The 17,770-nt window shown below is 34.6% G+C and overlaps 1 protein-coding gene across 5 annotated transcripts; it reads right to left on the reverse strand.

The window, feature by feature from the left end:
• Window positions 1-332: 332 nt before the first annotated feature.
• Window positions 333-16,699, reverse strand: LOC114266135 (ubiquitin receptor RAD23b). Of its 5 annotated transcripts, none has more exons than XM_082907806.1 (14): window positions 16,396-16,699; window positions 11,581-11,742; window positions 11,266-11,304; window positions 11,096-11,160; window positions 10,966-11,010; window positions 9,763-9,801; window positions 9,416-9,593; window positions 9,120-9,266; window positions 8,969-9,037; window positions 8,701-8,748; window positions 8,504-8,613; window positions 4,700-4,778; window positions 4,501-4,620; window positions 333-707 (listed from the first exon to the last, which is right to left on the reverse strand). In XM_082907806.1, the coding sequence occupies exons 1-13, from the start codon at window positions 16,459-16,461 to the stop codon at window positions 4,504-4,506; spliced, it is 1,164 nt and encodes a 387-aa protein (XP_082763932.1). In that variant the 5' UTR covers window positions 16,462-16,699; the 3' UTR covers window positions 333-707; window positions 4,501-4,503. The 5 variants fall into 5 exon arrangements, with proteins under 5 accessions (XP_082763932.1, XP_082763934.1, XP_082763936.1 ...); XM_082907807.1 differs by lacking the exon at window positions 333-707 and adding an exon at window positions 1,483-1,884; XM_082907808.1 differs by lacking the exon at window positions 9,763-9,801.
• Between the last annotated feature and the right edge of the window lie 1,071 nt (window positions 16,700-17,770).

The following is a 17,770-nucleotide window of genomic DNA, read 5'->3' on the forward strand; positions in this document are numbered from 1 at the left end:
GCTAAAACAAAAAATAAAAAATGTGGAAAACCTTTATTAATAAAAAATAAATAAATAAGGGTTTGATCAATATTGGTGTAAAATTTCTAAAAATCAAAACAAACCTTACCTTGTGAAGAACCAACCGAAAACCAAAATATCCATTGATCTCAAACAATCAAAATTTGATTTCATCAATTTTCTTCCTCTACTAATTTCAGTAAAGAAACTGGTAAAAACAAAGATAAATACTTTAAAATGATTTAACTTTTTGAAAGTAACTTACCCCTTGCAAGAATCCCATAGATCTTTCAATCTCAAACGACAACTAGCATTGCAGTAACCCCAGAAGGTGAAAATCAATCAAGAGATGTACTTTTTAGCTTTCAACCCACAAGTTTTAAGGCCATTTATGGCCTGTGCATTTATGTACGGGAACAAACAATATAGATAAAAATGGTTAGAAAACACAAATGCATAATGCTACAAGTTCAAACGACACAAACATCGCCAAATTTTGGACACGAAGGACTGAAGAGAGCAAAGAATTGTCACAAAAACAAAATCAACCGCACCGCACAATCCCAACCTAGCTTTCTTGGATAAGTCAAGAATACTTCCCCATTGACAACCATCCAATCATATGCGAAAGCTATATTGAATTTCTCAAGATGTTGCGCCACTTTCACAAAAACTCTGGACAACAACATCGACATCCATTTCGTTACCTGGATATATCAATAATAATAATAAATTAATAAATAAACAAAAATGAAAATAAGAAATGGGTGCAAAAGCATTTAAAAAAAAAAAAGACTAAACATACAAGATGGTGATAAAGGTTGTAGGCATAAGCCTCACATTGCACAAGCTATGAAGCATGGGTACTTCGAAAATGTTGCCGTACTCGTACCGGGTACTTACTAGGTACTCGAAATACATACCGGATACTTTTCATACATTCTTTGGCAGTTGGGTACTCCATGAGCACTTCATAGGTACACCAAGTTATGGGACATTGGTGGGGATACGTTTAATTTATTAGAGAGTTCTTATTTACTCAAAATTGCAAATCCTTTATTTGATGTGCCAGAGATGAAAAGATCTATTATTCAATGATGGAAGTGAAAACTAAAACTTCAAATTTTTAAATTTTGCTTAGCTTGCTTTTGGAATAAAATTTTGTTTTGTAATTTCTCCTATTTAATGGCATTAAAATAACTTATCGACTTTGCTTTGGTATTGGTATTGTTGAACTATGATTTCTCTTTTGATTTTGTAATTTCTCTTTTTAGTTTTGGTATTGGACTTTAATTTGTAGATTGAATCTCAAACTATGAATTATAAAAAATTTATTGACGTACCCCAGCCATACCGATATCCTATTTTTTTTAGATCTTGCCGTATCGGCATACCCATACCAGTATCCGTACCCACACCCATGCTTCATAGGTCACAAGAAACCTAATGAGCAATTGCAATTGAATCATACCAAGATAAAAATGAGTACAATGAAGTCAGCTAAGCCGATTACACTTACAAAAAAGCTAAGGTGAGCATGTATCTGTGTTTACATATAAAATTTGAGAAATCCATTGTCCAGAGGACTCACAAGAAAAAGTACTATATCTTCTGGGCATTTACTGTTGAATAACTAGATAAATGTAAGTTCCCTCTAAAACATTCCAAGTGAAGCTTCTCATGAATCTTGAGTTTCCAACATAGCCTCAAAAGATCTACACATGGACTAATTTCCTTGTGCAATTTGCAAGGTGGATTTACAACCCATTTTCCCAAATTAATATTAGTACTGGAGTTATCCAGTTCTCTAAAGGTTGTTATAACTGGGATCTTATACTGGATCGTTTTGGGGGTCCACCAAATCAAATCGAGGATTGTAAGATCCTACCAAAAGGAAGAATAAGTCTAATAATTTTTATATGATTAATGAATACTTCAAAATACATAGAGAATGGAATTAAATTATACAAAAATTGAATTAAAAATATCATGAAAAACGAAATGAAATTATAGACATTCACACATTGGTCCAAATAAACTTGAGGACTCAAATGATAGAGCTCTCATACCAACCTTGTAATTGGAGAATTATAAAGCTTAAGAGTGGGAAAGTATGCTGAGAAACTTTTTGGTCATATGCTCTATTTCAATTGCCATCAAAGCCATAAATCAGAATAATGTAAATAGAATTCGATAATAAATCTTAAAACATAGAAGACACCTTTTTGGACCACTCAACACAAATTTGAGCAAAATCTACATGAAAACCAAAAGCTAGTTGACTGATTCAGGACATTTACTAATTTTATTTATTATTGATATTTGAGCTAAAGGAGTTACAAATTGGAAAGATCAATAAAAAATAACAACAATTTGAAAAGAAGGAACGTACAATTGTACAACTCTATTAACGATCCTATGATTCTAACAATACTACTTTGCCATGATTTTTAATGCGATATATAGATCAATTTTGAATTTTTTGTTTGTCGGATCATATAATCCTACAATCCGGATCATTGATTCTATGAGTTCTCCTAAACTCGAGTTTCTTGAGTGTCTTTCATTAAATAACTTTTTTAAAAATACTCGTCCACCATTCCTTGATCTCATCTTCTTCAACTAGCCCTCTTTCATGTTGCCCATTTCTACACTATATGTAGTTTAGGTCTCTACCTCTTCTTTATCTTATCTTGGGAAGTTTATATATATCTTTTTCTCCATCCTTCAAATCTAATTTAAGATAAAGATCATCATAAGCCTTTAATTTAAGGGGTACTTACATGTAGGTCCTAATAACTGAACTTATTGTCTAATAGGTCCTGTAAGAAAAAATTGTCATAAAAAAAGTCACTACTTGTAAGTTTTAGCAACAATTTAAAAAAATCATGACAAAAAAAAAGTCTCTAATTGTTAATTTTTAGCGACGTATGTAAAAAATTGTCACAAAAAATTATTTTTAACGACAATTTTATTAAGATTTATTTTCAATAGGACTTGATGGGAATTAAGTCCAACTATTAGGGCCTATTGGTAGTTTACCCTTAATTTAATGTCCCCAATTGCTTAACTTCGATTTTAGGTACTTTATATTTTCCAAAATTTTTGTTATTCCTACATATATAGAAAGTTCCGTAACAATCTCTTTTTGTTTTGATTACTTTCTGAATCTTTTCGTTCGACCACCAAGTTCTTTATGCGGTTACTCACTTCTCTTACTTTCACAAAGAACCTATTTTGCTACTTTCTTGATACAACTGATCATCTCAAACCACATACAATTAGTTCCCTCATTTGAGTCTATTTTCCTTTCATAATCATTTTATTTCTAAAGAGAGCAAAATTTTCACCTTATATATTTCTCCATCAAATTAATGGGTGCTTACTTCCCCTACTCTTCCTCTTTTATCTCATAATGCAAACATCTAATACCATTAATCTCTGTTGTGGCTCTCTCTAACCATTACTTTACAATCCTTGCGCGTACCTTTATAAACTCTGCAAGTAAAAAGAAATCTATTTGCCTAATATTGGTTCCACTTCAAATGTTAACAAGTGTTCATCCCGCTTCTTAAAGCATGTGTTCTAATATTACAAAATCATATATAATTGAAACTCTAGTATAACACTATCCTAATCATTTCCCTCTCCGAATCCAAAACCCACATTAACTCTCTCATATCCCCCACCACATCTCCCCCAGGCTGGTATCCATTGTACTAATCCATCTAAATTCTCCCAAATTTTAGTTTAATAGATTCATCTAATCCTATTTGGGGTGTACAAAGCACTAATTATATTTAGTGTCTCTTGTCCTAACATTAATTTCACTAATATTATTCTATCTCCTTTTATTTTAACATCTACCATCTCTTCTTTTAAACTTTTATCTACAATTATCCTTACTTCATTCCTATGTTTTTCTTCTACAATTATCCTTTATATTTTGTTCTTTCAATTTTCCTAGATTTGTCACATACCCATTTAGTTTTTTGTAAACAAATAAGATTAATTGTTTGATGGGACTTAAGGCTTGGTTTGGTTTAGTTTGGTTTAAATAAGATTAATTATCTTTCTAATTTGGTAATCATAGTCTCTACTACTACGATACTTTTTCCCAGTTAATGGTCCTATGTTCCAAGTTTCTACGTGAATAGGATTAGCTTATCCATCTCCCAGCGCAGCGTCCCTCATCTCACGCAGACCTGCCTTCCCCTTGATCCACAAAGAGACAGCATTAAATGAACCCCTCCAAACATAATCATGTGAGAGCAGCTACATTTAGTAAGTCTTGGGTGTTTCAACCTTTTTTTCAACAAACCTAGATGACTCAACCCAGCAACTCAAAGTAATACAACAGCTCCTAGTCCATAACTGGCCACATTTGAAACCCCAATGCACCATTAAGAATAATAGAACAGTTTTGACAAGCTATTGGAATATTTAATAAAGATGCTAAGCGAACATGTGACAATTAGAAAGTTGCAGGTTAAGGTGTACCATTCAATCCTCATAGTCCCCAGCATTCTCCAATAGGTAATTCACTGCCAATTCTTCGTTGCGGTCACAGGCCAAAAATGCCTCAATGACAAGGGCTCTATCAAATCCCATTGCCTCAAGCTAAAAAAGAAAACTAATCACTACAATAGAACAAATAAAATATAAATGAAAACTAAAATAGCAAGGAAATGAACCATACTCGTTCTATGGCCTCTTGCTCTGCTGGTGTGACACTAATAGCATGAGGCATGTCCTGCTCAGGCTGATCAAATAAATCCCTGAAAGAAAGTAGTTTATGTTAACACAATCAGCAAAAAGGACAATGTCTTAAATTCCTAGTTTGCAAGCCTAAAAATATATGTCAATCTGGTCCCACGTGATTAAAAGCTCAGGTAACTTAGGAGTGAAACCTGAAGCAGCACGGATACATCACACAGGATGTGGATACTCTAAGATACAAACATATGCCAATACAACAATCTTTTGAAATTCAGGGCACACTGTGGGGTAGGGACATGGTAAGAAATAAAAATATATTTTATATATGAAAAATGAGTTAAACCCCCAGTGGGGGTGACCCCCACCGCCCCCACTGTTTTTCAATTGGCTCAAATTTTATTTTTTTTTTTAGTCTTGCTCTCACAGCCCGCACGTGGAGGTGGGGGTGCTGGGGGTAACCCCCCACTGGGGTCCTCAGCACTGTCGTTTATATATACACAAAATTAATAATAACTACTTTTTTTTTTTTTCTTTACAAATACAATTATATGTTGAGAGGGGTTAATGCCATGAATAAATATAATGCTAAGCATCAAACCCACTCAACAGGATATTCCAAACACAATTAGCTTAGCTGTGCTTAATAGGCCGGGGAACTATACTAATACTAGTGACCTACCCAGTTTATTGTAAAATTTTCAGGATCAATGATTGGACCATGCAAACTAGAAACACTTTTTCTTGGATACTAACAACAAATAAATTTAAATTATTTCTCCTCCCAAGCCGGAGCATATAGCTACCAAAATGAACCTGTTTTGGCAAATGCTCTAGTCCATACAGCCACCAGCTGGAAAAAAGAATACGATTCCATGCATATGTTCATTTAATTCCCAAATATCCTTCCTTACTTAAAAGTCAAAACCTATGTTACCTGAAACGTGGATCGTTTCGGTACGAGAAATGGAAACGGGAACGTGGTACGCAACATACTCTGAAATGTGGTACGATAAGAATAGACTTGTATATATCACACTTACGAATTTAAGGTACTTCCACAGTAATTTTTTTTAAACTATTAGACTTTAATTTTTCTTTTTCATGTAGAAAAACATTTCCATGAGCATTGTGATCCATTTTTTTATAGTCTTGTCAAAACTTAATTCACCTTAGATTTTAGTTCATTATATTTGATTTTTTTCCTTCCCAAGAAATCGTTTAAGGAAATATATTGGGAAAAACTTTTGGGATCATTTCGGATCTTTGAATTTACTGTTTTGGAACGGAAGTGTACCATGTTTTGGAACGTACGTACCAATACGTAATTCGCTAGGGTATTAGGGTTTTCTAGTAACACGGGTCAAAACCTTTGCATGCCAGTGGGGTTCACAACCATTACCACCTAACCCAAGCTCGGTTTTGCTACTGTCGGTGAAAATGTGGTTGCACCCAGTTGTTGAGGTGTCTTCATAACAATGTTCCATGTGTCTAGATAATCACTGATTAGTTTTAAATTTGAACTTTAAAATGGACATTATAGCAGCCTCTCACTTATCCATCTATTCAACTCTCTCTCATTTTGTCTTCTTCTGTTTCTTTTTTCTTTACAAGTCTTTCATATCTCAATGGATACATATCTCTTCTCTCTCTCTTCAAACTGTGTCTCTCTCTCCCAGGCTCCTCCTGCTTGATTTGGTTCTACTCCACTCCAATCTGAAGGCAGTATTCTATCTAGTCTAAAAGAGGATTATATGAGATTGGATGTACACTATGTCTATTGGATTGCCATTAAACACAGCCGATCAGGGATGCTTCATGTATTTTGGCCCTTATGATGTAGGAAAATTAAATGGGTTTCGGAAAGTAAGTGTGAATTTATTATGAGATCCGTAATCCATACCCAATTTCTCTACCTAAACTTATTTCACACTGAAGTTCCTGTAAATCATTTCCCTAAAATTTATGCAAAAATCTTTAGCCCTCTATTTTTCTTTCAAGGCTTCAATTTTTTCTTTAAACATTCTGTTTTAATGGTGGCGGTGGCATACCTAAAGCATAGGTTATGGTGCAATTACAACAAGAAGACTTGATATGGCCATGGTATTGTATTGATGAATTTGGTGATGAACTTAATAGTGAGACTCCAAATAATAGTTGCAGTTATAATTGTTTGAGAAATGAGTCTCATGTGAACCGGACAATCACACTTGATTGCTCCGAAACATGGTAATGGTTCGACTCAAGTAGATAGGGTAATACTGAGACAGGAACTCAAGGGCAATCTTGGGCAGATGATGACATTGAAGCCATTTCTGCCACGACTCCGAGGAAGAAGTTCATATCAGCAACGTACTCGGCCTTGTGGAAGGGTATGAAGGAGATGAGGACGGAGGAGTCGAGACAATCGTAGATCGTGATCTGCTTGATGGTGAATGGTATCCTTCATAATCTGTCAAATTTGGAATTTTCTGGTAATAGTTGAGGGTTAGAGGGGAGAGAGAGATAGGGGGCAGATGGGTTGTAAAAAGAAATGGTATTAAATGTGAACTCCATGAATCACAAGGGGCAATTTGGGAATCAGATAGTTATATTCATGGATCCATAAAATTGCTTTGTGACAATAGCCACTCCCTATATTTTATTATATTAAAATAGCAAGTAATCTTGTACCACATTCTATACATTGGAAAATTAGTATTAATAAGAAGTCTTAATATCTATTTTAAAAACTCTATTCACAAATTTGAAATTTCTAGCTTTTCCTAAACGACGGATGATTAATATGTACAAATCCACATTGTTTCGATTTTAATAACTGGTTCCCAAATTATTTTCTTCAAACTTGTAATGTGTTTTATGTATGTTTAATAATGAACATGTGTGTCTCCAAGTGTCCAAAGAGAACACAGACACAGATGCAGACATGAACACGGACATGGAGACAGGACATGGTGATTTAAAAAAAATGGGGACACAGACACATCGTGGAATCAGCATCAAAATATTTTTTCATATATTTTCATTTTCTATGTAGATCAATATTACATTCATAAACAATCAAAAATAACAAAAGATAAAACTAATTCAAAATTATTATTAAATATATATACTTTTAAATTAACAGCTATTTTTTATATCTTTTTCATGAATGATCTATTATGTATTTAAATCTAAACAAAAAGTATAGACATTCAATATCCATCAAAAGCACTAAAGAAGAGGGAGGGAGGGAGGGAGGGACAAAAAAAAAAAAAAAACTAGTTGCCGTGTCCCCGGAGTGTCCCTTGAAAAAAAATTAATTAAATAAGGAGCACACCACGTGGTATGTCCCCACTGTGTCCATATGTCCGACATGGCTACGGAACTTGTTTTGAAGTGCCGGTGTGAAACATAAGAGAAGAGTCTTTGTTCGTACAAGTAATTTAAAAAACAGGACATCTTTTTGTATGCATGTCCAGTAAGTCTCAATATCCGATCCGATCTGTCCAACATGGACACTAACACCTTTATAGAAGTGTCCATGCTTCTTAGGTAGAAACAAAAAGGTTTTAATTTAGTGGCCAATAACGCAGACAAATTATATGAATATGTTTCCATTCTCAACTAGTGTAGATGCATCTTCAAGGCAACCCTATTTAAATGGCATGTTCCAGGCTTCTCAGAAAAGTAAAAGACAATCAACTAAGTAAGACAATTAGAAGGTTAAAATTTGTCAACAAAGTGTTTCCAGTTGGGTCCTTCATGGAGAAATAAGTTTAGTACAAAGATGCCCACAAATACTCACTCTTCAGAACCTTCAACAGGCTCATTTATCAACTGAAGAAACTCTGCATTGTGCTCCTGAATAAGTCTTAAAAGTTGGGGGTTTTGCTTTCCGAGCTCCTGAAGCATGGGCTGTTACCAAAGAAACAGCATATAACTCCTTTTTTTTTATTTATTTTAATGTCATATTATCTGAATAAGAAAAGAATGGATATGAACCTGTAAAATCTGTGGATTTGCTTGCACCATTGATCGCAATGCTTGGAACTGAAAAGAGAAAACAGAGAGACAATAAATTCAGTGTAATTGGAAATTCAATAAACATAGCAATAATACAAATCTATATGATCTAGTTTCATCTCATCTCATAGTAATTCACTACAAAACTACTTAATTATTCACAATACAAAACGTTAAGACCAGACTCCTATCATTACAAGATTCTTAACTCAAGGAATGGCATCAAATAATAAAATAGGAACCGAACCTGTTGGCTGTTTCTAAGGAAATCAAGGGGACCAAGTCCACCACCACCATCACCACCAGAAATTGTTTCCTGATATTTCAGTTTAAACAATATAAGAAAGATATAGAAGGAAAAGAAATGCAGGTTGAACTCAATTATAAGAATGTTGGACCTGAGGAAACAAATTCAACGGAGATGAATTAGGTGCTCCAGAGATGGGTGCAGCTGCTGCTGAACATGTTTCAGCCCCCTCAGAAGTTGCCTGATTCACAGGCAAATGAGCCACTGGCACTGCAACTTCCGCTGCTTCTGGAATACCCTGAAAAATTGAACCAAAAATTGTGGGCAGTGGCCAAATGTCACTAAAGAATGTCATCGAAAAATTTAAGAGCCTACCAGATTTTAACAAATTAATGGAAAGTGTCCAAATGCCAGAATAGAATGCCATTGAAAATTTTAAGGACATACTGAATACAAGTAATCCACAGCTCGCTCTGGATTGTTGTAAGCAGCTCGAAGTGCACGGGTAACTATTTCTTTGTCCCAGTTGCCACCACCTATATCCATTATTTGTTGAATGGTCTGCTCAAGGTTAGAACCAGCAACCAAAATGGAAGCAGCCTGACCATACGTATCAGAAGGAGCACTGCAAGAAAAATTCCAATAATTGTGGTATGCTCAAATTAAATTAATAAATTTGTGCAAAACTTTGGGGGGGGGGGGGGGGGGGGGGGGGGGGGTTTGTGTTCTGGAGAAATCTCGTCTTTCCAATCAAATTCTGGAAAGTTGAGTACTGCCAAACTTATAATTTTCACCTTCTCAGCTTCACATAATCAGGGTGACACACTGACACCCTTCCACCAGCAACAACATAGAAAGAAAAACAATAAAAAAATTAAATAAGGACTTGTAATACCTACAGTCCCTAGAGCAAAGAATCATTGTAAAGTGGATTTCAACAATCAAATAAGGCTACTTAACTATCACATCTCTCCTGCATGGGCATAAGGGTATCTTTCTCACATTATCTTTTTGTGCAAACTTGTCATTCAAATCTTTATTCTTTGCCAACAATTTTAAGAAACCCGACTAAAATTAGGAGATCAAGCCATTCAAAAAATCAATCCCCCAGGTAAAATGCTTTACAGAGGTCTTCGCTTCGTACATGCTCTAAAACAACAAAACATCATGATACTTCAACACTTACTTTATCTTTCAACAAAAATAACACGTTAATCAGTCTTGCTGAAAGAGCCTTGCACACGTTTTCTAATAATGTGAATCCCATTAATGTTGTCTTTATTAGTTTATTTTGTTCCGATTTTTTAAATGGGAAGAGAAACAGTAGCTATGAATATAAATTTTAAATGTTGATATTTTGTAATTCCACTGGAAGAAAAGATGAACTTCAATGAGAAACTGAAAAAATCAAGATAATCAAGTTACAAGGTGAAAAAGATGAGGTTAGCCAAGTAGGTCTTTTATCAGATAACTATGCCATTGAGCTGGGGTTTTTTTTTACTTTATTTAAAGGTTGCACCCTCATTAAGTTCGGTTTTACTCAGGGTTTAGTTTGCTTCCTTGGAAACAATATTCTAACTAACATTTGCTGCAGTAGGTAAACCAATTTATACATGGGATAACGTGGTCAATCAGACATGAGTTATAGTATAATAAGTGTTTCGTCATAGGAACATCACAAATTTGATCAATTGCTCTTCCCACTCTACAAGGAGACAGAAATATATGTTGATCTAAGTGTAGAACTTTAGTTTTATTCCTCTTTGGCATAAGTTTTCCTCCTATGGATGAATGATAAGCATCCATTATATTTTTAATTGACAATGAAATCTTTTACGGTCTTCAAATGTCCTCATAAATTGCAAATCACAACCTTCCCCAACAGCCTCACCCCTCTCTTTTAAAGATTAGGCTTATCACAAAACCATGGTTCATGGGTTGCCATAGGACATTGCAAATTTGCAAGTGCAACATTACATTAGAGATAGAACCCATACTTAGCTGTTGCCACATTGGAACCAGACGAGGTGATTTCTGGGGCCCTGTATAACAAAGTTCACAACATGAAGAGTTGAATCCAGATAACAAAGAAGAAACATTATACAAACGCTTGTCATTTTCACTCACGGTGCTTGTACAGGAGCTTCAGGTGCAGAAGTAGGATTAGAAATTGGTTGAGTTGTAGATCCAGGCTGTTCAAACATATCCATAAAAGATGTTCTGGTTAAAAATCACATCAACTAAGGTAATAAATGGCAATATTGCTTAAATAGTAACCACATTGCAAACAGAAATACCTGGGTGGATGAGGTCCCACTTGAGCCCAAAGCTTTACTCTATAGATGTAACCAAAGAATAGAAAAAGTCTGATAAGATAAATATATATATGCACATATATAATATAGATGAACTCTAAAAATATCAGTCTCTCATTCAGACGATGCATGCAATATTTATGCAAGAAGCAAAAAGATGTAATACCAACAATAATAACATAAACAAGTATCAAAGCAAAATAGTCATAGAATACACTATCAGTACCCACATACTAGTATAACATTCTAGAGTTAAAAAGAAAAACAAAACTATAAATTCCAAAGAAAGAAGGCTACCTTGCTAAGCATGACAACAAGAAAACCATCTTCAGAGACCTTGTTCTCTGCCAGAGTACTTTCATCTTTCAAAACCTTTCCATTGTGAATCAATAATTGCTGTCCACATGGATAATTGTCTTTTCCTTGCACATCTTCAATATTTTTCTTAACCGCCATGATCTAGGACCATATAAATTTTCATGTCAATCAATCTTAAGCAAACATTTAAATGAGGTATGCACATAATATGACATATGATTTATGCAATTACATGTCATTTCAACTCTCATTACATAGGCATAAATACCAAAAACATATTACAATACATAAAATGTCATTTCAACTCTCATTACATAGTTGTAAATACCAAAAACATATTACAATATATAAAATGTGCCAATTGGTCAAAATTCCCTCTCTTATCCACGCCTTAGTTCTACAACTACCGATATATTTGTAACTTCACAAAACAGCATGTAAGAAAACCTTTATCCCAAAGCGGTGTTGCTTTTCTGTGGATCTATACTTATAATGAACACAAGAAGTTCAACATATGTGAGAAATAGTCACATGATGTGATCAATGAAAATGTATTTGATGTCTCTAGATTTTACTCATCCAACTTTTACTTTCTAATATCCAATATTTTAAATCTAAAAAGGGATGCTAAACCACAAATCTCCAAATAGGTTAATCCAATCCCCAAGGAATAAATTTTTGTTTCAGTGTGTTGTTCAGTCAAAACGGAAACATATTTGGAATCAGTAAGTTTTTCTACAAATAGACAAAAGCGTTTGGAAATAAGACTAAAACATATCTAAATGTATACATACTAGAATAATTAAATAATTGAATATTTGTAACGTCTACTCATCAACACATGTCTGATTTGGTAGCAAATGTCAATATGAGCTGAAATGTTTATGGTAACAATTTTATGGTACCAAAGTCGAACATATTATCAAACCCAACAAAAAAAAGTTTAGGATTTTGAATGTGCATAAAGTTCCTACCAAAAAATATTTATTAACATATGACAAATAATAATAACAATAATCAAGCGTCAAAGGGCCTTCAAGGGGGTATGGAGGCCATTTTGGTAAACAAGACTAAAAAAGTCCCTTTAAGATGGTTACGAATAAGGTTTAACTAAGATCAATAAACATTAAAAGATAATGAATGAAGCATTTAAAGGGATGGGTTGAGCAGAGAGTGTGTGTGTGTGTGTGTGTGTGTGTGTGTGTGTGTGTGTGTGTGTGTGTGTGGTGGGGGGAAGAAGCTAGATTCTAGAAGCAATTAGTAAGAAACAAAAGAGAAACTAGTAATGACAATAATTATTTAGGCTATTTTAGTAACTTTTTAACTTTTGGCTAAAATATGAGAAGAAAAAAATTAGTATGTTTGGGATATTTTTTTGACTTTTTACACACAAAAAAAAAAATATGCAAAAAGTAAAGAGAAAAGGGAATTTTTGATTTTATTTTTTATTTTTTTCTTTGTATAGTTCTTTAGCTTTTTGGCTTTTTTAGTGACTTTTTTGGCTTTTTTAGGATGCTCCCAAAACAAGCCTAAGAATTAAAAATAACTGAAAATACTGAATCAATTCTCATTACTTGTGAAGATGAGCAAAGCTCCTATATATATATACAATATATCTAATACTATTTCAACTAACTCAGTAGTGCTAACTGCACTCTAACAACTTGTATTACACCCAAACAACTAGCTCACTCTCTCTCTCTCTACAAGTGCAGCCAATGCCCTTTATCTACAAATTATCACTAGGTTATTGATGGCTTATCATGGCCCTGCAAACTAATGGGGAAAGAATGAGTTTGGTCTTGATATATTGAAACCGTGAGGCAAATAAGGGCTTGGTGCAGATATCAGCCACCTGATCAACCGTAGGAATATATTTGAGAGAGAGAGACACTTAGCAATCACTCATTCACCAACAAAGTGACAATCAACTTCGATGTGTTTGGACCAAGAGTGATATACAGGGTTGGATGCAAGAGCAATGGCAGAGAAATTATCACACCAAAGAATGGGAAAAGTAGGTGAGGGGACAAACAAATCAGCAAGAAACATCTGAATCCAACTAAGCTCAACTTTAGTATGAGCCAAAGCACGATATTCAGCTTCAGTAGATGAGCGGGAAACAATTGCTTGTTTCTTAGTGGACCATGAAACAAGATTTGATCCAAAAAATACACAATAACCAGATGTGGACTTCCTATCAATGGTATCTCCTGCCCAAGTAGAATCTAAAAAAGCATGAACATCAAAGTGCTTGGAGTATAAGTCAAACCATGATGGATAGTTACTTTAACAAACTGAAGCAACCATTTGACCGCAGAAAAGTCGCCATTAGTGGGTTGATGCATATGTTGGCATGCTTGATTTACAGCAAGAGAGATATCAGGTCGGGTGATTGTTAGATATTCCAAAGAACCCAAAATAGTTCGATAAAGTGAGGAATTGTGAAAGGGAAGATCAACATTAGGAACTAAACCAGGCTTGACGGAGGTAAGATGAACAAGGCTTACAATCCACTAACCCAGCTTTGTGAAGAATTTCTTGAGCATACTTTTGCTGGGAAAGAAAGTAGTGAGTAGCATTGGCTTGGACTGAGATGCCAAGAAAATAAGACAAGTGGCCCAATTCTTTCATAGAGAAAGCCAAGTGTATTTAATGAACCAAAGACTGAATACGAGAAGGATCACTCCCAGTGAGTAAAATATCCACATACACCACTAAAATGGTGATGGAAGTCAGAGTCTTATGAATAAAAAGGGAAGAGTCACAAGTGCATTTAATTGCGCTGGATTGATGATCTTAGTACCAGTCGCTCTTTGATGGTGGATGGAGGACAAGGAGATGTACCATCAACAAAGCCAATCAACTCTGTAGCACACAAAATGTTTTGGAATTTGTTCTTCCACATCAAAAAATTTGACGAATCTAGCTTAACGGTGACATATGAAGACAGACTTGAGATCAGCAAACTTAAATTCGAAGGAATAGATGAGGAACTCAAAGAATTAGATGAAGAAGCTAGGGCTGAAGAAGAAGCCAGGGCTGTCAAGACTGGTGCTCATGAGAGCTCGTTTCTGCTCTTATACCATGTGGAAATACTGGATCAATTCTCATTACTTGTCAAGATGAGCAAAGTTCCTATATATACAACATATCTAATACTGTTACAACTAACTCAGAAGTGTTAACTACACTCTTAACAACTTGAATTACACCCAAACAACTAACTGACTCTCTCTCTCTACAAGTGCAGCTAATGCCCTTTATCTACAATATCACTGGTTGAACTGCCATTTATTATTGATGGCTTATCAATAACTAGCTTGACCATGTTATCTTTCTTTTCTCTTTATCTTTCATTTTCTCGATTCTAGTCGCTAATATTTTCAGTAAAATTTGAGATGTTTCCATCATTCCCAAATCTTTTTATTTTAATAAAAACCAACAGCAATATAACAACTTTATTAAGGTTCCAAATAGATATTGAAACGAAACTTTTTTTTAGTGTGTTTCGTAATATTTCAGTAAATTTTGGTGTGTTTTCTATGTTTGCATGAAAATATTGGAATTTTGATTTTTCACTAATGTTTCAAGTAATATTAGGACATATAATGTTTCAGTCATTTTTACAGCAGCAAAACAAAATTGTGTTCATCAATTCATGCTATGCTTAACAAACCTTAAGATACTTTCTCCTCAAGGTTGGTCGCACAAATACTTCGTAACAATATAATTCTATCTTTTGACTTCATTTACTTATTCATGTATTCAAATCCAAATAATTGAACTATGATCCCCCTAGTCACACCACCCAACTATTAAGCATGAAACTAAGGGGTGGTTTGGGATGATCTAAATAGGTGAACTTTTTGACTTTTTGTGAAATATGAGTTGGGTATGGGTTGGGTTTGAAGTGATGTGGTAAAGAGGTGATGTGACTTAAATAAAATGGTGTGACTTAAATAGGATAGTGACTTTTTAACTTTTTGACCTTTTTAGAGTACCCCAAACAAGGCCTAAATGTCTGTGTCAACGGTGATAACCATGATATCATGTCAGACAATATACCATGATCTCTTTTCTCACTCGCATAAACCCCAGTTCCTTTTTACCTCCCACTTGTTCTTGTACAACCTAATTCCCAAACCCATATTCTAATTCACTTTCCACAAAAGCCATGAATATCTAGTTTAACAAGCTATGAACTTTGACAAATTTTCAAATTTGTGAACCCTAGGGGTTCTAATTGTATTAAGAATTAGCATCTAAACAACCTCATAGTATAATCAAAATATGAACTCCCTAAAAGTTCAATCCTTTACACTATCCAATCAACAGTGCACACAGTTCAATTTCCTTTTCTAAAACATTACCTACCACAATTGTACCTTGCAAAAACAGCTACATTACAAGTTTAATTCCACATTATTTAAAAACATGAGAGAACCACTGACCTAATATATCATTTTTTTACAAAATGGCCCACTATTTCCTCATTAATTTCAGTGAGAAGCAAAGAATAAATTTCAGGCATTTTCAAAACCCAGGTTTTGGCTGCTCAGAAAACTAAGGAAAATAAAACACAAATTCAATTTAGTTTCAGCTCATTGACATTTCCAAAAATAAAAAATAAAAAGCACTCCTGATTAAACAATAAAAATTAATCCCAACCCAGTGTTTGGCAGCTCAGAAAACTAAGGAAAATCATAAAAGAAAACGTTTTCCATCTTTACAGAAACGCATATATATATATATATATACACAGAGAGAGAGAGAGAGAGGGGGGGCGCTCACGGTGTCAGTGGGTTGAACCCTAATTTCGAAGTGGCTGCCTTTGAGAGTCTTTACAGTAAGCTTCATCTTGGCGAATTGATCGAATATCGAGAGAGTGTAGAGAGAGAATGTGAATGAAAACCCAAATTGACACTTTCAGGGATCGAAGAGAGCAGAGAGAGAGAATCAAAAGGAGTGTGTTGAAAGTTATGCGGAACAAACGGATGTTACGTGCCGTTATATGGTGGTATCACGTGAGGTGGATGTGACTCTACACTTTGTCCCCATTGAGTTCTATTGGTTGATGGCGAATTACAGTAACACTTCTTATCCTTTGCGATTCGTGTCATTTTAATGCTTAATTTTTTATTTGTAATATATTTAATTTTAAATTTTAAATTTTATTTTAAATAAAGTAATTTGAATACATATTAGTTGATTTTAAGAATAAAATCATTAATTTAATAAAATATAAATTAATTTGATAAAAACAAATGTCGAAAAAGTATTTTAAAATTTTTAAAAATTATTTCTACCCACCAAAAATAAAATTATGTCTAAATTAATAAATCATTTAGATATTTATTTATTTATTTATTTTACCAAATTAATTTTTGTTATGTGTTTGGATGATGATTGTGTAATGGGTGGCGTGTGAGTGATTTTCCGATCACACTGCCAGCTCAATATTCAGCTGGAGAGCACTGGCAGAATAGATGGCACCTGTTTGACCTGCAACAGAAAGAGAAGGTTCCGGCGATAGTTCATCCACCCGGGGGCACTCCGACGATCAAGTCAGTATATCTCTCAAAGATAATCAATAGTGCTAAATTCATTGTTCAGAATATAAATTGTGTACCTTAGACCCATCGGAGATGCCTTTCTTTTATAGTTAGCTCCATCCCTGTCCCAACAGAAGCCTAGCTTAAATGGACTTCTATTTAGTGCTTATCCAAGACTATTCTATAGATAGAGATAAACTTCCTAAGAGTTTTATCTTCATCCAGGCTGAGTTTTCTCATTATTCTAGGACTCTTATGCCTTATCTGCTTATCTCGGATTCCGATATCTTCAGAGATAACCTCGACCTTGCTGAGATAACCTCGGCGTCATGACCAGGACACGTGGCACCTCGACTGACACATCGGCGTCACTTTGGCCACGTGTTGGTACTCAGAAAATATATCCCCATAACTGCCCCTAGGTTCTATTACCTCGGCATCCTGAGGTGATGGAACCTATATCAGAACATCCTATCAATACATCGGTTTAAAGTCTCTCAACCGAGATCATCATATAGGCTGACATGTCTCTTTAAGGTTAAAAGTTTCCAAGATTTCCTTCACGCGTATAAGCTGTCATGTAAAATAACTCAACCGTTTCAGCCACGCGCCTT

Source organism: Camellia sinensis, chromosome 15 (genome assembly GCF_055761805.1).
Source record: "Camellia sinensis isolate YWXY chromosome 15, ASM5576180v1, whole genome shotgun sequence".
Taxonomy (NCBI): domain Eukaryota; kingdom Viridiplantae; phylum Streptophyta; class Magnoliopsida; order Ericales; family Theaceae; genus Camellia; species Camellia sinensis.